General features: G+C 43.3%; 1 protein-coding gene and 1 long non-coding RNA gene across 4 annotated transcripts in view; one reads left to right on the plus strand and one right to left on the minus strand.

Annotated features, from left to right (window-relative positions):
* NECAB2 (N-terminal EF-hand calcium binding protein 2) overlaps positions 1-22,558 on the minus strand; it is a 359,662-nt gene that overhangs the window by 46,976 nt on the left and 290,128 nt on the right. For all 3 annotated transcript variants that reach the window (XM_075118339.1, XM_075118338.1, XM_048870602.2), the window contains exon 7: positions 8,488-8,606. In XM_075118339.1, the coding sequence (XP_074974440.1) occupies positions 8,488-8,606 (119 nt within the window). The remainder of the gene's footprint in view (positions 1-8,487; positions 8,607-22,558) is intronic.
* LOC142068649 (uncharacterized) lies at positions 1,633-9,059 on the plus strand. The gene is made up of 3 exons (XR_012664544.1): positions 1,633-1,719; positions 2,793-2,875; positions 9,017-9,059. It is a non-coding gene; the product is annotated as an uncharacterized LOC142068649 (long non-coding RNA).

Consider the following 22,558-nt stretch of genomic DNA (forward strand, 5'->3'; position numbering starts at 1 on the left):
ATGCTGATTCCCTGCACGAATCCCCACGGAGCACGTATAACGAATACCCAGTCTGTGCCGGAAGGGCCTTCCCAGGGTCAACGGTCACACTTCAATCCTTACAGAAACAATTATTCTCTGCAGCTGGCAGATATTACACATTGTTCTCGGATTGTTCCCTCTGTAACCTGCCATTACCAGACATCCTTTGGCAGCTGCCTGGCCACCAGGCAGTTTACATCTCACTTACAGCACTGCAGAAGAAGCTGAGGGTCAGGCATACACAGACAAGATAGCCTGCAGAAGACCTGCCAGTAAGGTTTAGGTTTCGTCTCAGTTACAGAAATCAGCTCTTGTCTGAGAAACACTTTGCCAGCAGCACCAGGGCCGTGTTTGCACCATGATGCTGATGGACATTTGGGACTATGAGTTCAGTTCTCAACCCTACTGGCCTGAGGACTTTGCCATGCAGGATTTTTGGACTAGCTCCTCAGGAAGGTCATTCCTTTGACCAGCTGAATGGCTTGTGACTTGTTTTAGCACTAGAGAGTTTCTTGGAGACCCTTGTTAAAGCACTGGCTCCAAACAGAAGGAAAAGTTGGGATGCATCCTTGCCTCTGATAAGCTTAGCATGCGACCTCCTGTCCAAACAGTATCTTCCGGGAAAGCATTTCCCATTTGGGGAGCTGCTCTGTCCTTTGCTGAGTAGGACTGCGCTGCTCTCCAAATACTACTGCAAAGATCCAAACCCAGAACATTTATTCCTCCTGTTCCAAAAGACAAGGACACAGAATGCAACAACCCTGGGACTGCTTGTGACATTGCTACTGTTAAATGCTGTGGCAAGGGATTGGCAGTAAGCAGACATGTACCACAAACACATTTGCTTTTGCTGGTGCTCTTCCCTGAGAACCAATTTAGTTAGGGTCTCTGTCGCTGAGAACTGATGATTAGAAAGTGTGGAGGGATGGGGTTGAGGAAGCATTCTCCATATGTCTCATATATCAATGTTTCATCAAGCTTATTTGTTAACTGATGTGGAAAGGATTATGTTGACAGAAAGCACCATGGAGATGGATGCAGATCGCTGCATCGTATAGTCCCATGAATATACACAGCAGCTAGAGATGGGGTCAAGCAGCAAAAATTTGATCCCGACTTGCTCAAAGTTTTGGGGTATTAAGGTTCAGGGATGTTTGAATCAGAGGTTGAGCTTTGACTCATTAGAGAGATGAGGGACAAGTTCACATGTGAGTTTCCCCAAAGCTCAGGAGTGTTCTGAACCATGGTTGTAGTTTTGGAGGGGTCCTGTGATAATATGTGTACCCCACACAGTCAAGAAAAGGGTTAAGGTGGGCCTTGGGCCAATTATGTTACCTGGCTGCATGTGCAGGGTGGACCAGAGGAATTAAAGATGAAGCCCCTCTGGGGAGCAGCTGGGTGGTGCTGTGAAGAAATAAGTCTGGAGCAGAAGTGGAGGCTGATGGCTGGCTGGGCTGGGGCAGCTGCTGGCCAGGCTCCAGGCTGGCAGTGTAGGCTGAGAGGGGTTAAGCACTGGGACTTGGAACTCAGCCATGGCTTAGGCTGATGACTGGCTTGCTGGAAATATAGTCTGAGAGGGAAAGCCTGAAAGTTATGTTGGAAAATGAGGGAGAAGAAACAAGGGATGAGGAAGGCTTCAGAAAAAGAAGAAGAAGAAGAAAAGAATAGAAGTATCTGTATCTGGAGAAGAGGGAGCAGGTAGGAATGGAAAAAAGAGTAAGGAAAAGGACTGACATTTTATAATTATCAATTTACTAGCTGAAGATGTAAAGATGGGAGATGTTAATCCCATGAAAACAGTGGAATGGATTCAGTGACGTATCAGAGATATATTAAGAGCTAAAAGAATGCAGAGTGGAGATTCATTAGTAGAATGTACACATAAGCAACAGGCTGAGAAGCTTCTTAAAAATACAGTTTTAGGGACAAAAGAAGTAATTTGCTAGCTACCTAAATTTATGACAGAAGCAAGAGGGCGTAATGTATGGGGTTCCCCTAGGCATGACTGAGGATGAAATTGAAAGGGCAAAAGGGGAGGACCAAGTGCTGTTTGTTAAGTGATTGATTAGCAGGAGATGGGGAGAACACAACGATTCGAGTAATAGTTAAAGGTGCAATGCCACCTGATAGGGTTAATATAGGATATCAGCTCTTCCGGATTAAGCCATGTATCCCGGGTCCTTTGAGACGGTATAAATGTCAAAGGTTTGGGCAGGTGGCAGCTGCCTGAAAGGGGGAAATGAGGTGTGGTACTTGCAGAGGAGAACACTCATATGAGAATTGTATGTAAGGACCAAAACTACAATGCAGCTCCTGTGGGGATAAGCACAGTGCAGCACTCAAAGGGTGCATGGCAGTGGAACGAATTAGAGAGATACAGAAAATTCAAACAATCCATAAAATATTCTATGCAGAAGCCACCGAAAGATATTCACAGTGAAATGTGGAGGAGGAGGAAAGAGCCAGTGATGGAGAAGAGCGGTTGGGACAATGACATGCAATTCAGGGAAGGACAGATAATATAAGGGGAACAGATGAAGATGTCCTGCTTGTAGGCAAAGAGAAATGTATAGCATTTATGATACAAGTGATTAATTGTACTTTACAGACAGGGGAGAAGACTGAAAGAATGAACATTATAACAAAAGTGGCAGAAAAGTATTGCATATGGTCAATCTCCCAATAGATCATATTCATGCAATTTTAAATGAAGGTAATAATGTAGTTTAAACAACATGGTTCTAATAGTTTTTCTGCTTTAACACACATAGCGTAATAACACATGGCCAGGAGTTAAAGAAACAGCGTTTGAAATGGAAAACAAACCTGGTGCGATATGTGTACAAGAAACATGGTGAGTGAGAAAACTTATGATTAGACTTCTAGGATATGATGTAATCAGACTATGCACTCACAGACCAGGTGCCAGCTCATGCCTAAGCCCCTGGCCACACTGACCACTTACAGCAGAACAGCTGGAAACCAAGCCAATTCACTTGTGTAGTAATATAGACTGTTTAATGTATAAGAATGTATTTGTGTTTCAACTTCAATGGGATTCTGTATCAATTGTTTTCACTTATCTGTATCCTGTTATAATGTAATAGCAAACCTTTACATTGTATATTCCCCTGTAACTAAATAACCCATCAAATGAGAAAGAAGCCTTGTATAATGCAAATGAAGATCTTTAATAGGAAAGTAGTAATTCTAGCACATTTCAAAGCAAGTGGTCTTTGTGTGTGTGATGAACGGAGATCAAAGACTCTAAATGTGCTCCTCTGTCTCGTCCTCAAAGAGCCCATGTAACAATGTAATTACCCTTGGAACTTGCTTTCTGTCAGAAGCCGCTGTAAGTATGGACACAAGGAAAAATTCTTCATCTTTGGACTGTTTGGATTCTAACAGGGCAAAGTAACTGAACAAGATGATCAGATCCTCAGAGTTACTCTGAGTAGCCCTAAAAGATTTTGGGGAAACTGACAGATTACTACGTCTCTGTTACCTTTTGAAATTATAGAGTGTGATTCACCTGTTCATATATATTTTACTTCCATTCCCTCTCAATAATTCTCATTCCTTTTTCTTAGCCGATGAACCTTTAGTAAGTTTACTGTAGAATTGGCTTCCAGCATTGTCTCTGGTGTGAGATCTGGGATGCAAATCAATCTGTGGGAGTGACTGGTCTCTTGGGACTGGCTGTAACTGGGATTTGTGATTTTTGGTGTAAGTGACCATTTATCACATAGACAAGGTAGGTGAGGTAATATTTTTATTGAAAGAGTTCTGTGTAGCTCGAAAGCCTCTCTCTCTCTCACTCACATCAATAGAAGAGGGTCCTTGTCTCTCTAATATCCTGGGACCAACACTGTCACAACTACACTGCATACATTTATTGCATATTCTAGCTTGCCTGGGTGGCAAGATAGAGTCTGGAGTGTCTAAGGGGACTGTCTGTGACTCCATTATAAGACTGTTGTAGTAATTTAGGCATTCCCATTTGTTAGTGGCTTGGTAAAATTGAATGATAGAACATACCAGCAGTTGGGGGTGTCTGCCCTGCTTTGGACAGTTTGCCCTAACTAGGGTGACCACATAGCATGTCTGAAAAATTGGGACGGAGGTAATAGATGTCTATAAAAGAAAAAGCCCCAAATATCAGGACTGTTCCTATAAAATCAGGACATCTGGTCACCCTAGTCCTAACGTAGGCACTCACAATCGTGAGCCACTCCAGACAGCGGGACACAGACTTAACAGAGAAATAACAAGAGGAGGCGGGATCTGTATATTTAGAAAGGAAGGTCGTAGTTATGGTAACATAGAAGTACAGAACTTAAGTTTTGAGTGCAATGCTGTTGAGATTCCTCTGCAGAATAAAAGTACCTTTATATTCTAGGTTGTCTAGCATTATACCCATGTAAAATGCTAGACAACCTAGAACAAGAAGAGTTTGCCAACCATGCCAAAGGCCGGTATACTATTTGTGGAGACCTTAATAGCCATAATGAGTTATGGGGAAGTAGGAAAACTCATTATAATGGCAAATGCCTGAAACAGTTCATTGACATACACAAACTGGCATTGCTCGATATTGGAGTAACTGCTAGGTTTAATTCGGTGGATGGAACAGTTTCATGTTTAGATATGGGAATTGCAACAAGTAATGTAGCAAGTAAATGCATCTGGGAAATCAATAAAGAATCCCTATGCTAAATTATATATCCACACCACGGTAGTGTTGAAAACACTGAAAGGATTCCTACCTGGAGCCTTAGAAAAGCAAACTGAGAACTCTCTAAGAGTGAGTGTGCAGAGTTTCTAAGTGCCATTGAATAAGTGATAATCTAGAGGAATTTCATGATAATATAATAAAGGGAGTTGTTGCAGCAGCCACCTAGCTATACATAAGACATCTAATTGCCACAAACTCGGAAATCCAGGTCCCTGGCGGCATGAAGATTGTAAAGCAGCAATTAAAGAATGAAATAAGGCATACAAACAAGCAAAAATACAATAAATAGCAAGAACTTAATGAATTATAACAGGTATAAAGCAGTGGCACAAAGAATTATTAAAAAGGCCATGTAAGAGAGTTGGAGAATGCATTGTGGAAAATTGAACAAAGATTCTGAGGTTTCAGAGAGAGAAACAAGTTAAAAGAATGAATGGGATACGGAATAAAAACAAATGTATACCTGGTTTTATAGTAAATGATTAGTGCTGTCGATTAATCGCAGTTAACTCACGTGATTAACTAAAAAAAATAATAATCGAGATTAAAAAAATGGATCATGATTAATCGCAGTTTTAATTGCACTGTTAAACAAGAGACTACCAATTGAAATTTAGGGATTTTTTGGATGTTTTTCTACATTTTCATATATACCTTGCATTCTGTGTTGTAATCGAAATCAAAGTGTATATTTTGATTACAAATATTTGCACTGTCAAAAATGATAAACTGAAGAAATAGTATTTTTCAGTTCATCTCATACAAGTACTGTAGTGCAATCTCTTTGTCCTGAAAGTGCAACTTAAAAATGTAGATTTTTTTTTGTTACATAACTGCACTCGATAAAAAAAAACAATTTAAAACTTCAGAGGCTACAAGTCCACTCAGTCCTACTTCTTGTTCAGCCAATCGCTAAAACAAACAAGTTTGCTTACATTTACAGGAGATAATGCTGCTCTCTTCTTATTTACGTCACCAGAAAGTGAGAACAGGCATTTGCATGGCGCTTTTGTAGCCCGCATTGCAAGGTATTTACGTGCCAGATATGCTAATCATTCGTATACCCCTTCAGGCTTCAGCCATCATTCCAGAGGACATGCTTCCATGCTGACGACGCTTGTTAAAAAAATAATGTGTTAATTAAATTTGTGACTGAACTCCTTGGAGGAGAATTGCATGTCTCCTGCTCTGTTTTACCCACATTCTGCCATATATTTCATGTTATAGCAGTCTCCGATGATGACCCTGCACATGTTCGCAAAAAGAAAAGGAGTACTTGTGGCACCTTAGAGACTAACCAATTTATTTGAGCATGAGCTTTCGTGAGCTACAGCTCACTTCACCGGATGCATACCGTGGTGAGCTGTAGCTCACGAAAGCTTATGCTCAAATAAATTGGTTAGTCTCTAAGGTGCCACAAGTACTCCTTTTCTTTTTGCGAAGACAGACTAACACGGCTGTTACTCTGAAACCTGCACATGTTGTTCATTTTAAGAACACTTTCACTGCAGAATTCATAAAACGCAAAGAAGGCACCAATGTGAGATTTCTAAAGATAGCTACAGCAGTTGACCCAAGTTTTAAAAATCTGAAATGCCTTGCAAAATCTGAGAGGGAGGAGGTGTGGAGCATGCTTTCAGAAGTCTTAAAAGAGCAACACTTTGATGCGGAAACTACAGAACCTGAACCACCAAAAAAGAAAATCAACCTTCTGCTGGTGGCATCTGACTCAGATAATGAAAATGAACATGTGTCAGTCTGCACTGCTTTCGATGGTTATCGAGCAGAACCTGTCATCAACATGGACGCATGTCCCCTGGAATGGTGGTTGAAGCATGCACATCTGGCACACAAATATCTTGCGACTCTGGCTACAACAGTGCCCTGAGAACGCCTGTTCTCACTTTCAGGTGACATTGCAAACAAAAAAAACAAGCGGGCAGCATTGTCTCCTGCAAATGTGGAGGGGAAAAGAATGTGTGCTGAAGAAAATGGTGAGCTCTTACATGGCTGGACAGAACATAAAGATGATGAACTGAATGAAAATTTCAGCATCCAGGAACTCAAAAAATCTATAGACAAAAGTAAAAATACAGCTCCAGGTCAAGATAGCATAAGTAATGCAATGCTTAAATACTTAGCAGAAGGGAGTTTCAGAGTTTTATTGAAATTATATAATAATACACGGAGAAAAGGAATACTACTGGCAGAATGGAAGCAAGTGTGGACAAAATTATGGACAGAGTGATAAATGAGAGATTCGTAGCATTCTTGAAACTGTAAACGGTGCAAAGGGTTTCAGGAAAGGTAGGTGCACAGTTGATCATATTGTAAGATTAGAAACAGAAATACAAAAAAACACAAGGAACAGAGGGTTTATGGTAGCTGTCTTTCTGGACACTGAAAAAGCATATGACATGCCATGGAGGGAAGACTTGCTGTGTAAACTAGCCACAATTGGAATAAAAGGAAGAATGTTCTGGTGCATAAGAGATTTCTTATGTGATAGAATCTGGCAATTGCAATACATTGAATATTTATAAATAAAGGTACGATTGTGTCACGGAGGTCACGGATTCTGTGACTTTCTGGGATCTCTGGGACTTCTTCCGGGACAGGGTTGGAGCAGCTGTCAGCCCCGGAAATGATGGAGCAGCTGGTGGGCAGCCTGACTGCTGGAGCCTCAGTCCCCGGGCCGCCAAAGCAGCAGCTGGGTTTGAATCAGTCCTCCTCCGGGGTATTTTTAGTAAAAGTCAGCAACAGGTCACGGGATTCTGTGACTTTTTGTTTATTGCCCATGATCTGTCCCTGATTTTTATGAAAAGTACCTGTGACAGAATGTTAACCTTATATATAAACTTACTAATGGCACTCCACAGGCGAGTGTTATCAGCCCCGCCCTGTTTTACATTATGATTAATAATCTCCCAGAGAGTATACGAGCAGGAATAGGTATTGCTCTATTTGCGGTTGACTGTGCTATACAGGCCGAACACAGAAGACTTAACAGAGTTGTGGAGAGAACCCAGGAAGTGCTCAGGGTGATTTCAGAATGGGGAGATACTTGGGGATTTAAGTTCTCACTGGCTAAAACAAATCTTCACAAGAAAGACGATTGGGGAAGAATGGAACCTTTATGCAGAAACAATACAGGTAGTTCAAAATTTTACTTTCTTAGGAGTTATGTTTGATAAACTAACTTAGAAGGCTCATCTAGATAATATCATGACTAAATGTACAGATAGGGTGCATTTGTTTAAAAGTATTGCTGGGAACAAAGGGGGGGGCAGAAAGAACACATTGCTGGTGCTGTATAGAACATTCAGGGGCAGCTCTACCAATATTGCTGCCCCAAGCAGCCGCCGCCGAATTGCCGCCATGGGACACGGACGGCCGCCCCATTCTCAGTGCCACCCCAAGCACCTGCTTGGAATGTTGGTGCCTGGAGCCGGCCCTGAGGACATTAATAAGATCAGTTATAGATTATGGATGCCAAGCCTTTAATTCAGCTTCTAAATCAACCCTAAAAATATGAGCGTTGATCCAAGCCCAAGCTCTTTGACTTGTATGGGGGAGGACTTTTATGACTCCGTTGTGTGCAATGCCGGGAGCAAGCAGAGAAATGCCTACACTATTCCCAGCCACGAAGAGGCGGGTTAGCAGCGAGTCCGACCTTTCCAAAGGCCCATACGACAGAGTATCAAAATGCAAAGAACATATAAAATACTCACCAGTCTGGAAGCTTTTCCTGTGCTCCTTGGTCACGATTCTGTTATTGGGGGAATAACTAGGCACAGGGTTGTCATACCAGGTATCCATTACACCATGGCCAGATTTACTGTGGTAGCCTCTGCAATTCAAGAACATACAGATAATTAAAGAGACGATAATAGAACACACTCTAGGTAACCCCTGTCACCTCCCTATATTCATAAAAATATGTTTCAAACACAGTACAATTTCAGAGATACGAACACCTTGGGAATAGAGGTTGTTTGTAACTCTGAAATGTTCATAACTCTGAGCAAAACGCTATGGCTGTTCTTTCAAAAGTTTACAAATGAACATTGACTTGGTACAGCTTTGAAATTTACCATGCAGAAGAAAAATGCTGTTTTTAACCATCTTAATTTAAATGCAACAAGCACAGAAAGTTTCTTTACCTTGTCAAAACTTTTTTTTTTAAATTTTCCCTTTATGTTTTTAGTAGTTTACATTAACACTGTACTGTATTTTCTTTTTCTTTTTCTTTTTTTTTAGTCATCTCTGCTGCTGGATTCCGTACTTCCAGTTCCAAATGAGGTGTGTGGTTGACTGATCAGTTAGTAACTCTGGTGTTCATAACTCTGAGGTTTTATGGCATTTGCCATGACATGCCCTGCTGAACGGTGATAGGACAGGACCTCAGCAAATCAAAAGCCTCTTGTTTCCTCCATCTGGCTACAAATTCAGTGTCCAGTGAACTACAGTATTTTCACAAGTGCACAGCAGCAATCTAACTCTGCTCCCTTTGAAGTCTATAGCACAACTCCCATTGACTGCACTGGGAGCAGCGTTAGGCCAGGGCTGAGCACTTTTGAAAATCCTCCCTTTATCTTTTGATATTGCAGAAGTTTCAGGGCACACACACAGCTATGACCACCACATACCACTCTTAGGGACGGAGGTATAAAAGAAAAAATGGGCACATCCAACCAAATGAACTGAAAGTCAACCTCCCCACCTCTCTTCCCCTCATCTCCCAGGCAGAAGCTTGAGAAAAGAGAGATGGATCTTACAGTGTGTCCTTAAGTTCAGAAAACTTGGGCTCGATCAAAACAAGCAAGAGATGCACTAGTTGCTGCAGAAAACAGGAAGGAATTCCTTCTGTCTCCACCTATGTGCAAACGCTCCACAACAGACCAGGTGTATTATGGGCTTTTTCCTACTTCCTCTGAAGAGCAGACCTCTGGGGTGGCTTGTTTAAAATGTTTACAATAAGCAATATTACATCAGCTATGATGGGGAATTTAACATTTAAATCATCTCTAGGGACACACGCATTTTAAAAAAGAAGCCTTAACCAGCACATAGGAAATGTGTATTCCTTTTTATTATATGAGCTTATATGAAGGTCATGAAAGTCATGTGGCTTTTATGAATCATTGCAAGAAGCTGTAAACTGTATGTGAGATGGAGAAAAAAAAATCTCTGTTTGGTACACAGAGAATGGAAAAGGATTAAAATAAATGGATCCAGAATTCACTTTTGGGGCTCAAAAAGTCTTTTATTAGACTCACTGAACCTAGTGCAATTAGTTACATTTGTGTTATTGTCCCAAAACATGCATCTAAATGGTGATTTGAAATGAGCGCAATCATACACATGCGCTTAACTCCGCTGATGGCAAACAGATGCTTTCAATGAGAAGTCTATTTGAAGACCAGGATGTGCTTGATAAGCAGAGCTTCTTGAACTATTTATTTAGAATAATTTTCATTACAAATTCAGTCCATTTTTTCTGGTTAATAAATCATTCAGAACCAATTCCAGTTGCAAATGCATTTGCTCCCTGGAATGGATGACAAGAACTTTTGACATAGACAAATATTTATGCTAAAATTTGTGAAAATATTGAAGTAGTTGTCTGAATACTGATAATCAATCAATAATATGTGACACCACGAGACACACTCAACACTTATTCCCCAAAACAGTCAGGAGGCAGTTTGGGGTTGTGATTATTTATTTTATTTTTTTTTAAAGAGCTCGCTGATAAGTCAGGAAACAGCAGAGTGAGTATTTTCTGAACAGACCCCGTGATACTGTATGCTACTGAGAAGTCAGTGTTGTGCCATATCTAGAACCAAGTAAATAATGTTCCCTCCATTATTCATCAGATTTCACCCTTCTTTCCTGTTCATGACATATTCCTGAAATATGACACATGGCCAGAAAGAGTTAAGCGTCCAGCAGGATAAATGACTCAAATTCAACAACCTTAAAGACATATGGGGAAATAATGTTTGTGTTTTACATATATATTAGTAGAGGTCAACAATGTAATCAGTCCCTGTTTATGCTGTATTCTGTTAATTCAGAGATCAAAAGGACATCTTAACATTTAAATGAACTGTAAACATAAGATATCCCTGTATTCATCTCTCTTTGAAAGGTACAGCAAATCATCTGCTAATGGTGGAAAAACAGGGAATTGCCTTATGTTAATCTGTGTGGATATTTACTGGTGATGCTCAGGAAATGGGTCCACTTCAAAGTCCCCATGAGTGCCTATTGTTCACCGAAGGACTCTGAGCTGTCACAAGAAGTCCTGAAACTTCTTAAAGTATAAAGATGTTTGGGTCCCAATCCTTTTTATCTCAGATCTGCTTGACGCTTCATGCAGGGGAAGCCTAAACCATAAGGACTGAGATCCCAGTTCTCACTGGACCAGCCTGGATATAAACATTGGACTATAACCTATGGACTAATTCTATAAGAACTCTTTGCAACTACAAAGCTCACCATCTCTGCTATGAATCTGAATCTCAAGAATTGAACTCATGTCTGTATGTATACTGATCTTTTAACCAATTCTCTCTCTCTTTTCTTTTTTAATAAATTTTAGTTTAGTTAATAAGAATTGGCTGTAAGCGTGTATTTGGGTAAGATCTGGAATATTCATTAACCTGGAGGTAATGTGTCTGATCCTTTGGGACTGGCAGAAATTTTTTATATGATGAATAAGATTTTCAGTAATCCTTATCATATTTGACTTGGGTGTCTGGATGGAGGCCTACGGCTGGGTTACTTTAAGGGAACTGTGTTGTTGTCTTCTGAGTAACCAGTGAGATATTATAGAAGCTGTTTTGTGCTGGCTTGGTAAATCTAAGTTTTGGAATATCCACCAGCTTTGAGGATTGTCTGCCCCATTCTTTGCAGTTCACCCTAATTGAGTGACCACAGTTGGCTCCCCTGGGCCTCCGGTCACAATCTGTTATTCCAACTTGTTCATGAAATTCTTTTGCAATTTTTCCACTATCTGAATATCTGGTTGACGGTTAATTGAAAATATCTAATATTCACATTACAAAAATTGTTCCCAACTGGTTAGTAACCTAGGACATGGGCTTTTTTTTTTTTTGTTCCCTGATTGGATAACATCACTAACTAACATGCATAGAAGAATTACCATCCCAAATGCAGTACTTAGAATATTCAAGCTCATAATCAGCTTTTCATGAGTATGTAAAGCTTGACCCCTTGAATGGTTGAGGAAATAAAACCTGAATGGATTGAACTGACATTCCCATTTGAAAACTAATAAATATTCATGGTAAGTTTTTCCTCACAATTTACTCTATTCTAGTCATCAGTTTACTGACCCACAATGTTCAATTTGGAAGCCTGGCTCTTCAAAGAATACACTGTAGCAAAAAAGATCTACTTCCGATGGGAAGTAAAGTCATCAGGCCAAGGGACTGGACTCAGACACTCTGGATTCTATTCCCAGTTCTGCCACAGACTTCGTGTGTCCTTGGCTTGGGCAAATGACTTAATTTTTGCATGCCCCTGTTACCCTTCTGCAAAATGTGGAGGAGGAGAATACTTTTCTCCCAATCCTTGGTCTGTCTTGTCTGTTTAGACTGTAAATTCATCGAGACAGGGTCTCCCTAATGTGTTTGTTCAATGCCTAGCACATCTCATTGGTGTCCTCCCCAGGTACTACTGTATTACAAAGAAATAACCTCATTTCAATATTGATTAGATAAAATATAGCCATCTGAATTCCATGCTTAGTACCTTACACTGATACATCCTGGCAGAATAATATGGACACAATTATTGGTCAAAAATGTTGCATACAAATGTTTCCACAGTTTGCGGGACAAGAAGAACAAATTCCAAGAGCTTCAGCTATGAAAGAGTGCCTCAGTGTTAACATTGGCCCCATAGTTTATGGAAGGGAGTTGTGTAAACTCAGCTTGGAAGTGATAGCGTCGGCACATTCCATCACTCGGTCAAGTCACAATTAGCATATATTGCAAGAGCCCACTCCCCAGCTCCTAAATGTTTTCCCGTCACGTTAAATATGTTGAGAATGAGCAACAGTCACAAGTTTTTCAAGTTTTTTCAAGCAAATCGCTTTCTCTTCACGTACCCGCCTCCTCTGAAAAGCGTCCATAAAATGGCATTGCAGGAGAGAGGGGGAGGGGTTCCATAACTATTCTGGGACCCGGCCAAAGAGAAAGATTTTTACACAGCCATTTCTGCGGCTTTTTGACTGACTTCCAGTTTAATGGAGTCGTGCCGGCAGACTTTGCCTTGCTGCCTGCCCCAGTACAATCATGTTCTTTTCTGGCATACGTGTGGGTGATTCACTTCTCGGATCATCTCCATTTACTCTCTGCCTGAGGAAAGGAGTGCAGCACTCCTCTCTCAGGCTTCTTCAGCCCCCGCACTGGCTGACTTACTGCAGATGCACCACTGATGAGCGCTTGAGGAAACCATACCCAGAAGGAAGGGTTGGTTTGACTGTGGGCCTTGGAGGGGGATGGGTTAGAAGGTGCTGCCTTCCTCAGGGGTCCAAATGTGGTGTTTTCACAGCACCCCCGGGCCCTGCCAGCCTGAAGTCTCAGACCCCTTGCTCAACAGCTTGCCCTAGACTCCTTGGCCATCCCAGAGCTGAACAGCTTGAAGGTTTTTTAAATGTAAAACAAGACCAGATAGGTATTGAGAGATCCCTCATGGCTCTGTATTTTCCGGCTAAAGACAGTGACTAGGTCCTACTGTAAGTCAAGGGATAGACAAGACAGGCTGTCAACAAACCTAGACCCAAGCCCCCTGTCACATACCACATAAAGCAGGGCAACACTTGCCCCCACACTTGTGTAGTTTCTCTGGACTCTCTCTCTGTGTCCTCTATCTCACTACCATTATCTTCCACAGCCTCCCAGCATCCAGTGGGACTCCTTTCCAGGAAAGAGGATGCAAGTGGCATGAAGACTATTTCTGAGCAACATCAATCTGGTTTTTTATGCTGAAGGTGGAGGTTCTCTAAGTCCTTCCACCCAGTCTTTCCGTTTTGGAGTGCCGTGGTCTCTCACTCCCACCCCCAGCCCATTTCTCTAGGTTTCCCGGGAGCTTGTACCCCTGCCCCATGCAATGAGAGAAGAGGGGGGAGAAACAGATATAGTGGATGTTCCTGAAATCTAGAGAAGGGGTGGAGCCATGACAGAATGTGGAAGAAACACTACACAGAGAATCACAGCACTTGGCATTTTTTCCTGATAGTTTGCAGGCTCCTTTCTTTTGAATACATAATTACCAATGCCTGCCTCACTTACCTGAGAGCTTTGTGTAGTATATTTAGAAATGTATGATACTACGTCACTTCTGATAAGCCCCCCTTACTGGCAATAAGCAAAACTGCCATATTGTACATAAAAAACCAAACAACCAACCAAAGAACAACTCACAGATTCAGTGTATTTGCCTGATAGCAACAGAAAAAAATAATGTTCAAAAATTAAGTAAGCTTTTTGCCTAAAGTACCATTCAATTTCTGGATGTCTCTAGGGTTTGGTAATGGAATACTCACACCCCTAGGTCAGCCATTTCATTTGTCGTTTGCAACATAAACAAAGTTGATAACAAAAACCTAATCAAAGGCCTGTGTGAAATGACGTGACCTCCGCCCAGACTAGTGCGTCCGTAACACGCAAAGGATCTGCGCAATTGGCTCTCTTTGTGGCAGACTCGGCAAGGATTGAGTGGACTTGGTGCCTGAACGACTCCGTGGGGAAGCACAATGAGGGGGTAATCCGGGGAAGTCTGCATTGCTATTGCCCGTTCTGTGGACAAACAGCTTCAGGCTCCAGGGCTGTAAAACCCACATCCCTACACACTTGAAGCTACCCTGCCCCACCTGAATTAGTGGCTAGGAAATGCCCTGCTCAAAAGCATCTTTTAAGAGAGTTACTGAGGATGTTCTCTTAACATACTCTCACAAATACAATGGCTCTTGCTATCTATTGCAGAGGGAGAACGTTGTCTCCCCGCCATGCCTTCTTGAGCTTCCCTTTTGTGCTTCTCCTTGAACACTCAGCCCCAGGGTTCTCTCTGGCCTCCCCTCACAACCAGGCTCCTGACAAATCTTGTCATTTCTCCATGTTTTTTATCTTCCCCCTCCTCCTTGCCGACTGCCAAAACTGGATCACATCACGGTCCTTTCTTACCAAGATCATTGTAACCTCCTCTCCCATCTCGTCCGCTTTCAGTCAATGCAGTATTCTCTCCCTGCTTGCCGCTCTGACATGTCACTCCCCCTTCTCCTGCCTCCCGGTCTCTTTCCACATACAGATCAACTGCCCTGCTCTCACTTTTAAACGAATCCACAGGACTGGTGCTATGGCCCCAACTTTGGAATGGTCTCCAGGAGGAACTCCTGCAGTGTGCCAGACCCACTGGGGGTCTTGCTTTTCCTCCTGGGTAAGCTTCACTGCCTTCTTTGACTGGACCTCTAGGCTTGCAGCACTCCTGCTTCACTCGCACCATGAGCGCCATTCAGCAAGTCCAACTGAGACAGACCCCTGATGGAGACTTGTCCACTCTTCAGGGGTTGATGCACCTCACCAAACATTTGCAGTGACACTCACGCAGCATTGTCAGAAGAGCAGCATTTATTTATTAACTGAAACACAGCATAGGAAGTGCCTAGGGTAACACAGGGAACTGAAGGTTAAAGCAGAGTCCATTCTGGTTAGCCCAGAGCTCAGCCAAGCTGTAGTGAACCCTTGGGTTCAAGCTTTGTCTGTGTCTCTGTCTGATCTCCTTTGTCAAACTCCAAGCATGAGCCCTGACTCCTTCCAGCAGCCAGCTCTTACCCAACACCTCACATATCTCCAGTCTTTTTGCCTGGAGTTGGGGGATTGCTGTTCAGCTTCCCTAAGGAGCAGCAGGGAAATCCATATCCCTCTGGGTCGTTGGTTGCTAGGTGTCAGTGTGCTGGGGATTGGATTTGCCATTGTCTTCCTAGATGTTTCACTGATATGGAAACTAAGGCCCAGACAGCTAGGCAATACCCACACCTATGTGTGTCAGCCTGCGGGGAGATCAAACAGTCCCCTTGCACCCAAGGCACATAGGGGAAACTGAGGCACAAACTGGCCTCTCAAAAATATTGTAAAATATTCCCACTTCATCACAGGGGCCCAGATACTCTCTCAGTTCCCCTCTTCCTGCTCTTCAACCCATCCTTTGGCTCCCTTTGTCTTCTCCTCCCACTCTCCCATTCATGCTTTTTTCAAGCTGAACCCTATGCCTGGAATGACATCCCGCTTCCACTGTGCCAAGCATCCCTTTATCTCCTCAAAACCCACTTTCCTTCCCCTACACTCCCATACTGGCAACTCCAGGAGTTCTTCAACGAGTGCACTGCAAGGAGCAGGTCTCAGACTGTCGTGTGGACACCCTGTTTCCCATTTGCAGTCACATGAGCCTCCTCTCCTCCCATGTGTCATGGTGCAGGACACCTCACCTCCCACTCATATCCCACAAGATCCCTGTGACAACTGCAGCACTTGGGGCATGGCACATTAACATTAGAAAAGTGCTTGTGTATTGTTAAGAATCCAGTGCAAGGAGTGTTTTGTCCTTTCCAGAAAAAGAGTTAACCAGACTGGCTCTTCATTCTATCTCCCTCTCTTATCTACTCCTCTATGTCCTCTGAACCGGCTTCTCTGACACCACCTCCCCTCTTCTGTGTGTTTCCTGTTCTCTTGCAGCAGCACCTCCTAGCTTAGATCCTTCCCCAGGACAGGTACCCCGGCTCCCTTTTTTTGGAATAAAGCAGCTGATAACAAGGATGTAGACCAGAGTCATGTGAACTGCCAGCTCTCCTCTCACTCTCAGCAATGGTTCTGTGGACCACAGTTTGAGAACTGCTGGTGTGACCATCTCTTCTTCCACTATCTCAATCTCTACTTGAGAGTATTAGCATGCATACAATGCACCCAGCACAAAGTACTATTCTTTAACCTTGCCCCCTCGTTTTCCTATGCTCCTCCGTGATCTGTTCTACCATCACCTGGGAGGTTAAATGCAGACAGACAAGGACATTACCACCACTCAGAGTGGGCTATTAATTGCTGTGTGAGACAAAGTATTAAACAACGTGGGAATCAGCAATGGTTTGCACAATGGACGCAGTTGCACAGGGATGGAATCATGGGTAAATCTATCACACTCTTTTTATCGCAAGGCACGAATTGAAGAGACTAGTGTCCGTGATTCTAGACTAACAGGCTAACACTGCATGCATGTTTTTTTTCTTCCTCTGTGAATCCATAACTTTTCTAAAAGTGGCAGAATGTACAGTATATTTCAATGTAATCCTAGAAACTTTCTCTTTCTGCTCTTTGAATAAATAAATAAAAATAAAAATAATAAAATAAACTGAAACCAACAGAGAAAAGCACTGAAGTGAGATTGAGGTTAGCTGCATGTTCCAATGCTGGATGCAATGGACATAAATCCATGTGCAACAACTTGTAAGATGGGCTGCAAATATCTCATGTGCCCAAAGTCATTATCATTTAACCTACTTTTAGACTTCAAATTATAGAATTCACTTCTTAAAAAACTTAAAACACTTCTCAAAGCTGTACAAATGTATGTTCACTGTGCATCCCGAGGAAGTTTTAGCAATGCCTGCTAAATGAATGAGCAACGTGGAAACCATTAGGAATGTCTGAAAGAGAGGATTCGCTACTACTCAACAGCACTAAGGAAAGACCAGCTAGAGAGAAGCACCATAAGCAGATATATTGTTTCGGAATAATACACGGTAATTAGAATACAGATCTGTGCGTAAAAATAGTGAAGTTGGCATTGTCCTGCAATTTGAGAGATGGATGGGAGTTTTCATGGAGATGTGAATGTCCACTAAAGACAATCAGATGAACTACCAGTTGGCAAATACTAGATTATACAGTAAATTTTGGACAACAGTGACTCGCAATTCTTCAAAGACACACTAAATGCCCACTCTCCGTCCTCCTATTCATTAACCTGACAAATATTTTGAATGATCTCTATGAGAGGCTGTTCAAGACATAATAGATACTTTCTGGTGATATATCATGTAGATCATGTGTCAAATTTTCAACTGCTCAGCACCCCACAATCCAGGCCAGATTTTCAGGAGAGCTCAGCTCACACTTAAACAACTAAACAATGAGCAGATTTTGAAGTGCTGAACATCCATCACCTCCCATTGTGACACTTACGGTCAAATTTTCAACAGAACCCAGCATTCAACAGGCTCAAAATCTGGCCACCTATTTTGGTCCCTAAATGGGAGCTAAGCTCTTTTACAAATTCTAGCCAGAATGTAATTGAAATGCACGCACCATGCACTGAAATCAGTGTATCATAAAATGAAACACCCAGGCCGCTGTGGATATTTCAACTCTGATAATGGTCTACTGCCACCTTGAAGTTGTTAGTCTGTAAAAGGGAATACAACCAGACATGGAGCAGAGTTAATTGTCAAGGGAGCAATTTCCAGCCTGCTATTGTCCCTGAGATCAGGTACTATATCCTTGATATTTCAAGATTTCTATAGGGGGATGACAAATGCATCTGACAGATGGTCCCAAAAGCAGACACTAGTTAAAAATAGAGAACAATGGCAAGGGTACCAAAAGAGACACGTGATTACAATGTGTTGCATAATTCCACTGTCAGTCCCTAAATAATACCCTGTCAATATTCAGGATATTAGGCAAGAAGAGACGGAAATTTTTTAAAATGCGTAATGATGTGTCTCTTGGTATCTTTGCTGTTGGACTTCATTTTATAGCCCTCTATATAATTTTTAGATCATCTCTGCGATTTTATACAGAATAGTGAGATAATTTACTCAGACATTTTTTTTGGATTATTATTGAAATCTCCTTAGCATACAACAATAAGAAAACAACTTTACATATGGGGCTCGTACACAGGCATATAAATGAAAATGATGTCTTCAGTGATCTCTGATTGCTCCATCTGAAGACTCATTTCCTCAGCATTGTGTCCACTGAGCTCCAGTGCTTACCCACATTTCATAGTGTGCATTATAAAATGCTTTGCTGAAGGCCATTACGTGGCTTCCAAATTGACAGAGAGGAATTCTGGATTTAGTCATGGAAATTAACAATGTTCCCACCTGACCGGGGAAAATGTTGCAAGATCTCATCTGAGCTACCTAAACCCAGGCAACAACACTTTCTGTTGTGTGCACACATCTTCTGGTATCTGAATTTTGTACTGCATTGCCCAGTTAGAGCCTTTATTCATATTAGCAAAATAGCTTGCAAGTGCAATTAGGCTGAAAGAAACCTGATTCTTTAACTCATTTGCTGAAAGTGCAAGGCAGGATGTGAGCTTTTGGTAATTAGCAGGTGTGCATTTTCAGCATCCCTGGCTGAAGACAGATTAGTTTAGTCTCTGGTGCAATTGCCAAATATTTAATGTTACAAACTTGGAATGGAGAAGCTAGTAGGGGTGTGAATGAGTGAGAGTTCATGAAGTCAGCATCCAAGAAAGCTTCACACAGCTAGGTGTTGAGATGATAGAAAACTTTTGCCAAACAAATGGGAAAGGGAACAGTAGAAAATACTACAATCTGTCGTATCTAGGGCCTGATTCTCATGCCTCTCAAGTCTAGGGTCGCCATATTTCAAGTTCCCAAACAAAGGACACTGCCAGGGCGGGGGGGAGAACTGGAGGGTATGTGTGTACTGGGAGGGGGTATTTGGGGGTGGTGAAGGTGTGTGTGTGTTGTATTGGGAGGAGGCATTTTGGGGTGGTGGAGGGGTGTGTGTGTGTGTGTGTACTGGGAGGGGTGCTGGAGGAGTGTGTGTACTGGGAGAGGGTATTTGGGGGTATGTGTGTGCGTGTGTGTACTGGGAGGGGTGCTGGAGGGGTGTGTGTACTGGGAGAGGGTATTTGGGGGTGGTGGAGGGGTGTGTGGAGGGGTGTGTGTGTACTGGGAGGGGTGCTGGAGGAGTGTGTGTACTGGGAGAGGGTATTTAGGAGAGTGCTGGAGGGGTGTGTGTACTGGGAGAGGGTATTTGGGGGTGGTGGAGGGGTGTGTGGAGGGGTGTGTGTGTACTGGGAGGGGTGCTGGAGGAGTGTGTGTACTGGGAGAGGGTATTTAGGAGAGTGCTGGAGGGGTGTGTGTACTGGGAGAGGGTATTTGGGGGTGGTGGAGGGGTGTGTGGAGGGGGGGGTGTGTACTGGGAGGGGTGCTGGAGGAGTGTGTGTACTGGGAGAAGTTGTTTAGGAGAGTGCTGGAGGGTGTGTGTGTGTGTACTGGGAGGGGGTGTTTGGGGGTGGTGGAGGGATGTGTGGAGGGGTGTGTGTGTACTGGGAGGGGTGCTGGAGGAGTGTGTGTACTGGGAGAGGGTATTTAGGAGAGTGCTGGAGGGGTGTGTGTACTGGGAGAGGGTATTTAGGAGAGTGCTGGAGGGGTGTGTGTACTGGGAGAGGGTATTTGGGGGTGGTGGAGGGGTGTGTGTGTATTGGGAGGGGTGCTGGAGGAGTGTGTGTACTGGGAGAAGGTGTTTAGGAGAGTGCTGGAGGGTGTGTGTGTGTGTGCACTGGGAGGGGGTGTTTGGGGGTGCTGGAGGGGACACCTGCAGCCTCACTCTCGAGGTGGGGGCAGTGCCATGCTCCCTGCCATGGTGGTAAGGTGGCTGGCGCAGGCCTGGATGCAGCACCAGCCTGGTCAGTTCCTTCCCGTGGGGCTCTTCCTCTCCCCAGGGCAGGGATCCAGGCCCTGGCCCTGTCACCCCTCCTGGTCGGGCTCTGAGGCCCTGCGGCAGCTCCTCTTACCTGGAGGAGCAGGCTAGGATGGGTGGGATCCAGCAACTGCGGATGCCGGGGAGGGACCAATCGGGGTGCAGAGACAGCTCTTTGAGCTGCAACGTTGGCTCCACAGGGAAAAATCCCAAACATTTCCTCTTATTTGAAAAATCTGCCAACACAGAGGTCATGTCCGGGAAAACCCAGACGTATGGTAACTCTAGTCAAGTCTCCTTAGCACCAGTCCCTTGACACAAAGCTGCCTTCAGCATGGTAGAGCAGGCTCCCTGACACTTCACAGGACAATGCACCAGCTCCTCATCCCCTTCCCAGCTGCTAGTACAAGTGGTGTGTCTGGGAGGCGATGCATATGGCTGGAGCATCCCTCCGTTCCAGTGATACTCTATCTAGCTGCCAGAACAACCCCCTAGGGCCATGCATAGCCTGGCGTAAAACAGAATATAGTAGCTTCTCTATATTACACTTGGGACTGGGCAAAGCTAGGCACACTGGCAGGGCAGTAGGGAGAAATGTGGTCCTGCTGTTGACCATGCTGTACCTGTTTTTGTACTAATTACAGGATTTCATTTTCCAAAGCTATGAATCCAGCACCCTCCACATCCGTAGTACATTTGCAAATAAAGTAACCAAGCTGACATGCAAATTTACTTTCCTTCCAAGCTTCCAGGGAGGTGATGCATGAAGTCTGCCTGCAAATGTAGAATTACTCTATCCTACAATTTGATGGACATATCTTTCAGTTGGACCCTGATGGCAACAACAAAATGAAAATCACAGCAGCAAAGGAGAAGGAGAAAAAGGAAGGAGAAACAAACTAAACTCCTTTGATTTTGTTTCTTACTGCTAGAATCTTATTTGATATTGGGTCCTCACGCTCGGGAATGGCTCGTTCGGTTTTTCAGCAGAGTTCTGTGGGAATCCAGACTGCCTAGAATATGGCACCCAGCGAAGGTCATTGCTTTGCTGAAACCTGGGAAAGACCAACAGTTGCCTTCGAGTTATAGACCAATTTCACTTCTAAGCATCTGCTTCAAGATGCTTAAGCACCTGATTTTGCAAAGAATTTCACCATCTGTGGAAGGCATGCTGGCACCAGAGCAAGCTGGCTTTCGCTGCAGTCACAGTACATGTGATTGAGTGCTGGCACTTACAACTTTCATCTGAAATGGATTCCAACATAAGCTGAAGACTGGTTCAGTCTTCCTTGACCTGACCACGCCACACAATATGGTCTGGTACATGGGCCTTTTGCTGAAATTGTTTAGAACCATACCAAGTTGGTTAATATGTGTGATTGCTCTGTTTTTTCAGAAATCGCCAATTCCGTGTGCATATTGGTGATAGAACAAGTGCTTGGAGGCACCAGATGAATGCCCTCCTCCCCACCCAATGTTATTCGACTTATATTCAGATGACCTACTGGGTCTCGCAAGTTTGTCTATGCGGACGACATATGCCTTGGCACTCAGTCACACTCCTTTGATATACTTGAGAGTGTTCTGAACGCAAATATGGTGGCTATGGTCCATTATTGTTGGCAACGGAGGGCAACAAAAATGATTAGGGGACTGGAACACATGACTTATGAGGAGAGGCTGAGGGAACTGGGATTGTTTAGTTTGCAGAAGAGAAGAATGAGGGGGGATTTGATAGCTGCTTTCAACTACCTGAAAGGGGGTTCCAAAGAGGATGGATCTAGACTGTTTTCAGCGGTAGCAGATGACAGAATGAGGAGTAATGGTCTCAAGTTGCAGTGGGGGAGATTTAGGTTGGATATTAGGAAAAACATTTTCACGAGGAGGGAGGTGAAGCACTGGAATGCGTTACCTAGGGAGGTGGTGGAATCTCCTTCCTTTGAAGTTTTTAAGGTCAGGCTTGATAGAGTTCTGGCTGGGATGATTTAGTTGGGGATTGGTCCTGCTTTGAGCAGGGGGTTGGACTAGATGA

The sequence above is a fragment of the Caretta caretta genome, chromosome 12 (assembly GCF_965140235.1).
Source record: "Caretta caretta isolate rCarCar2 chromosome 12, rCarCar1.hap1, whole genome shotgun sequence".
Lineage (NCBI taxonomy): Eukaryota > Metazoa > Chordata > Testudines > Cheloniidae > Caretta > Caretta caretta.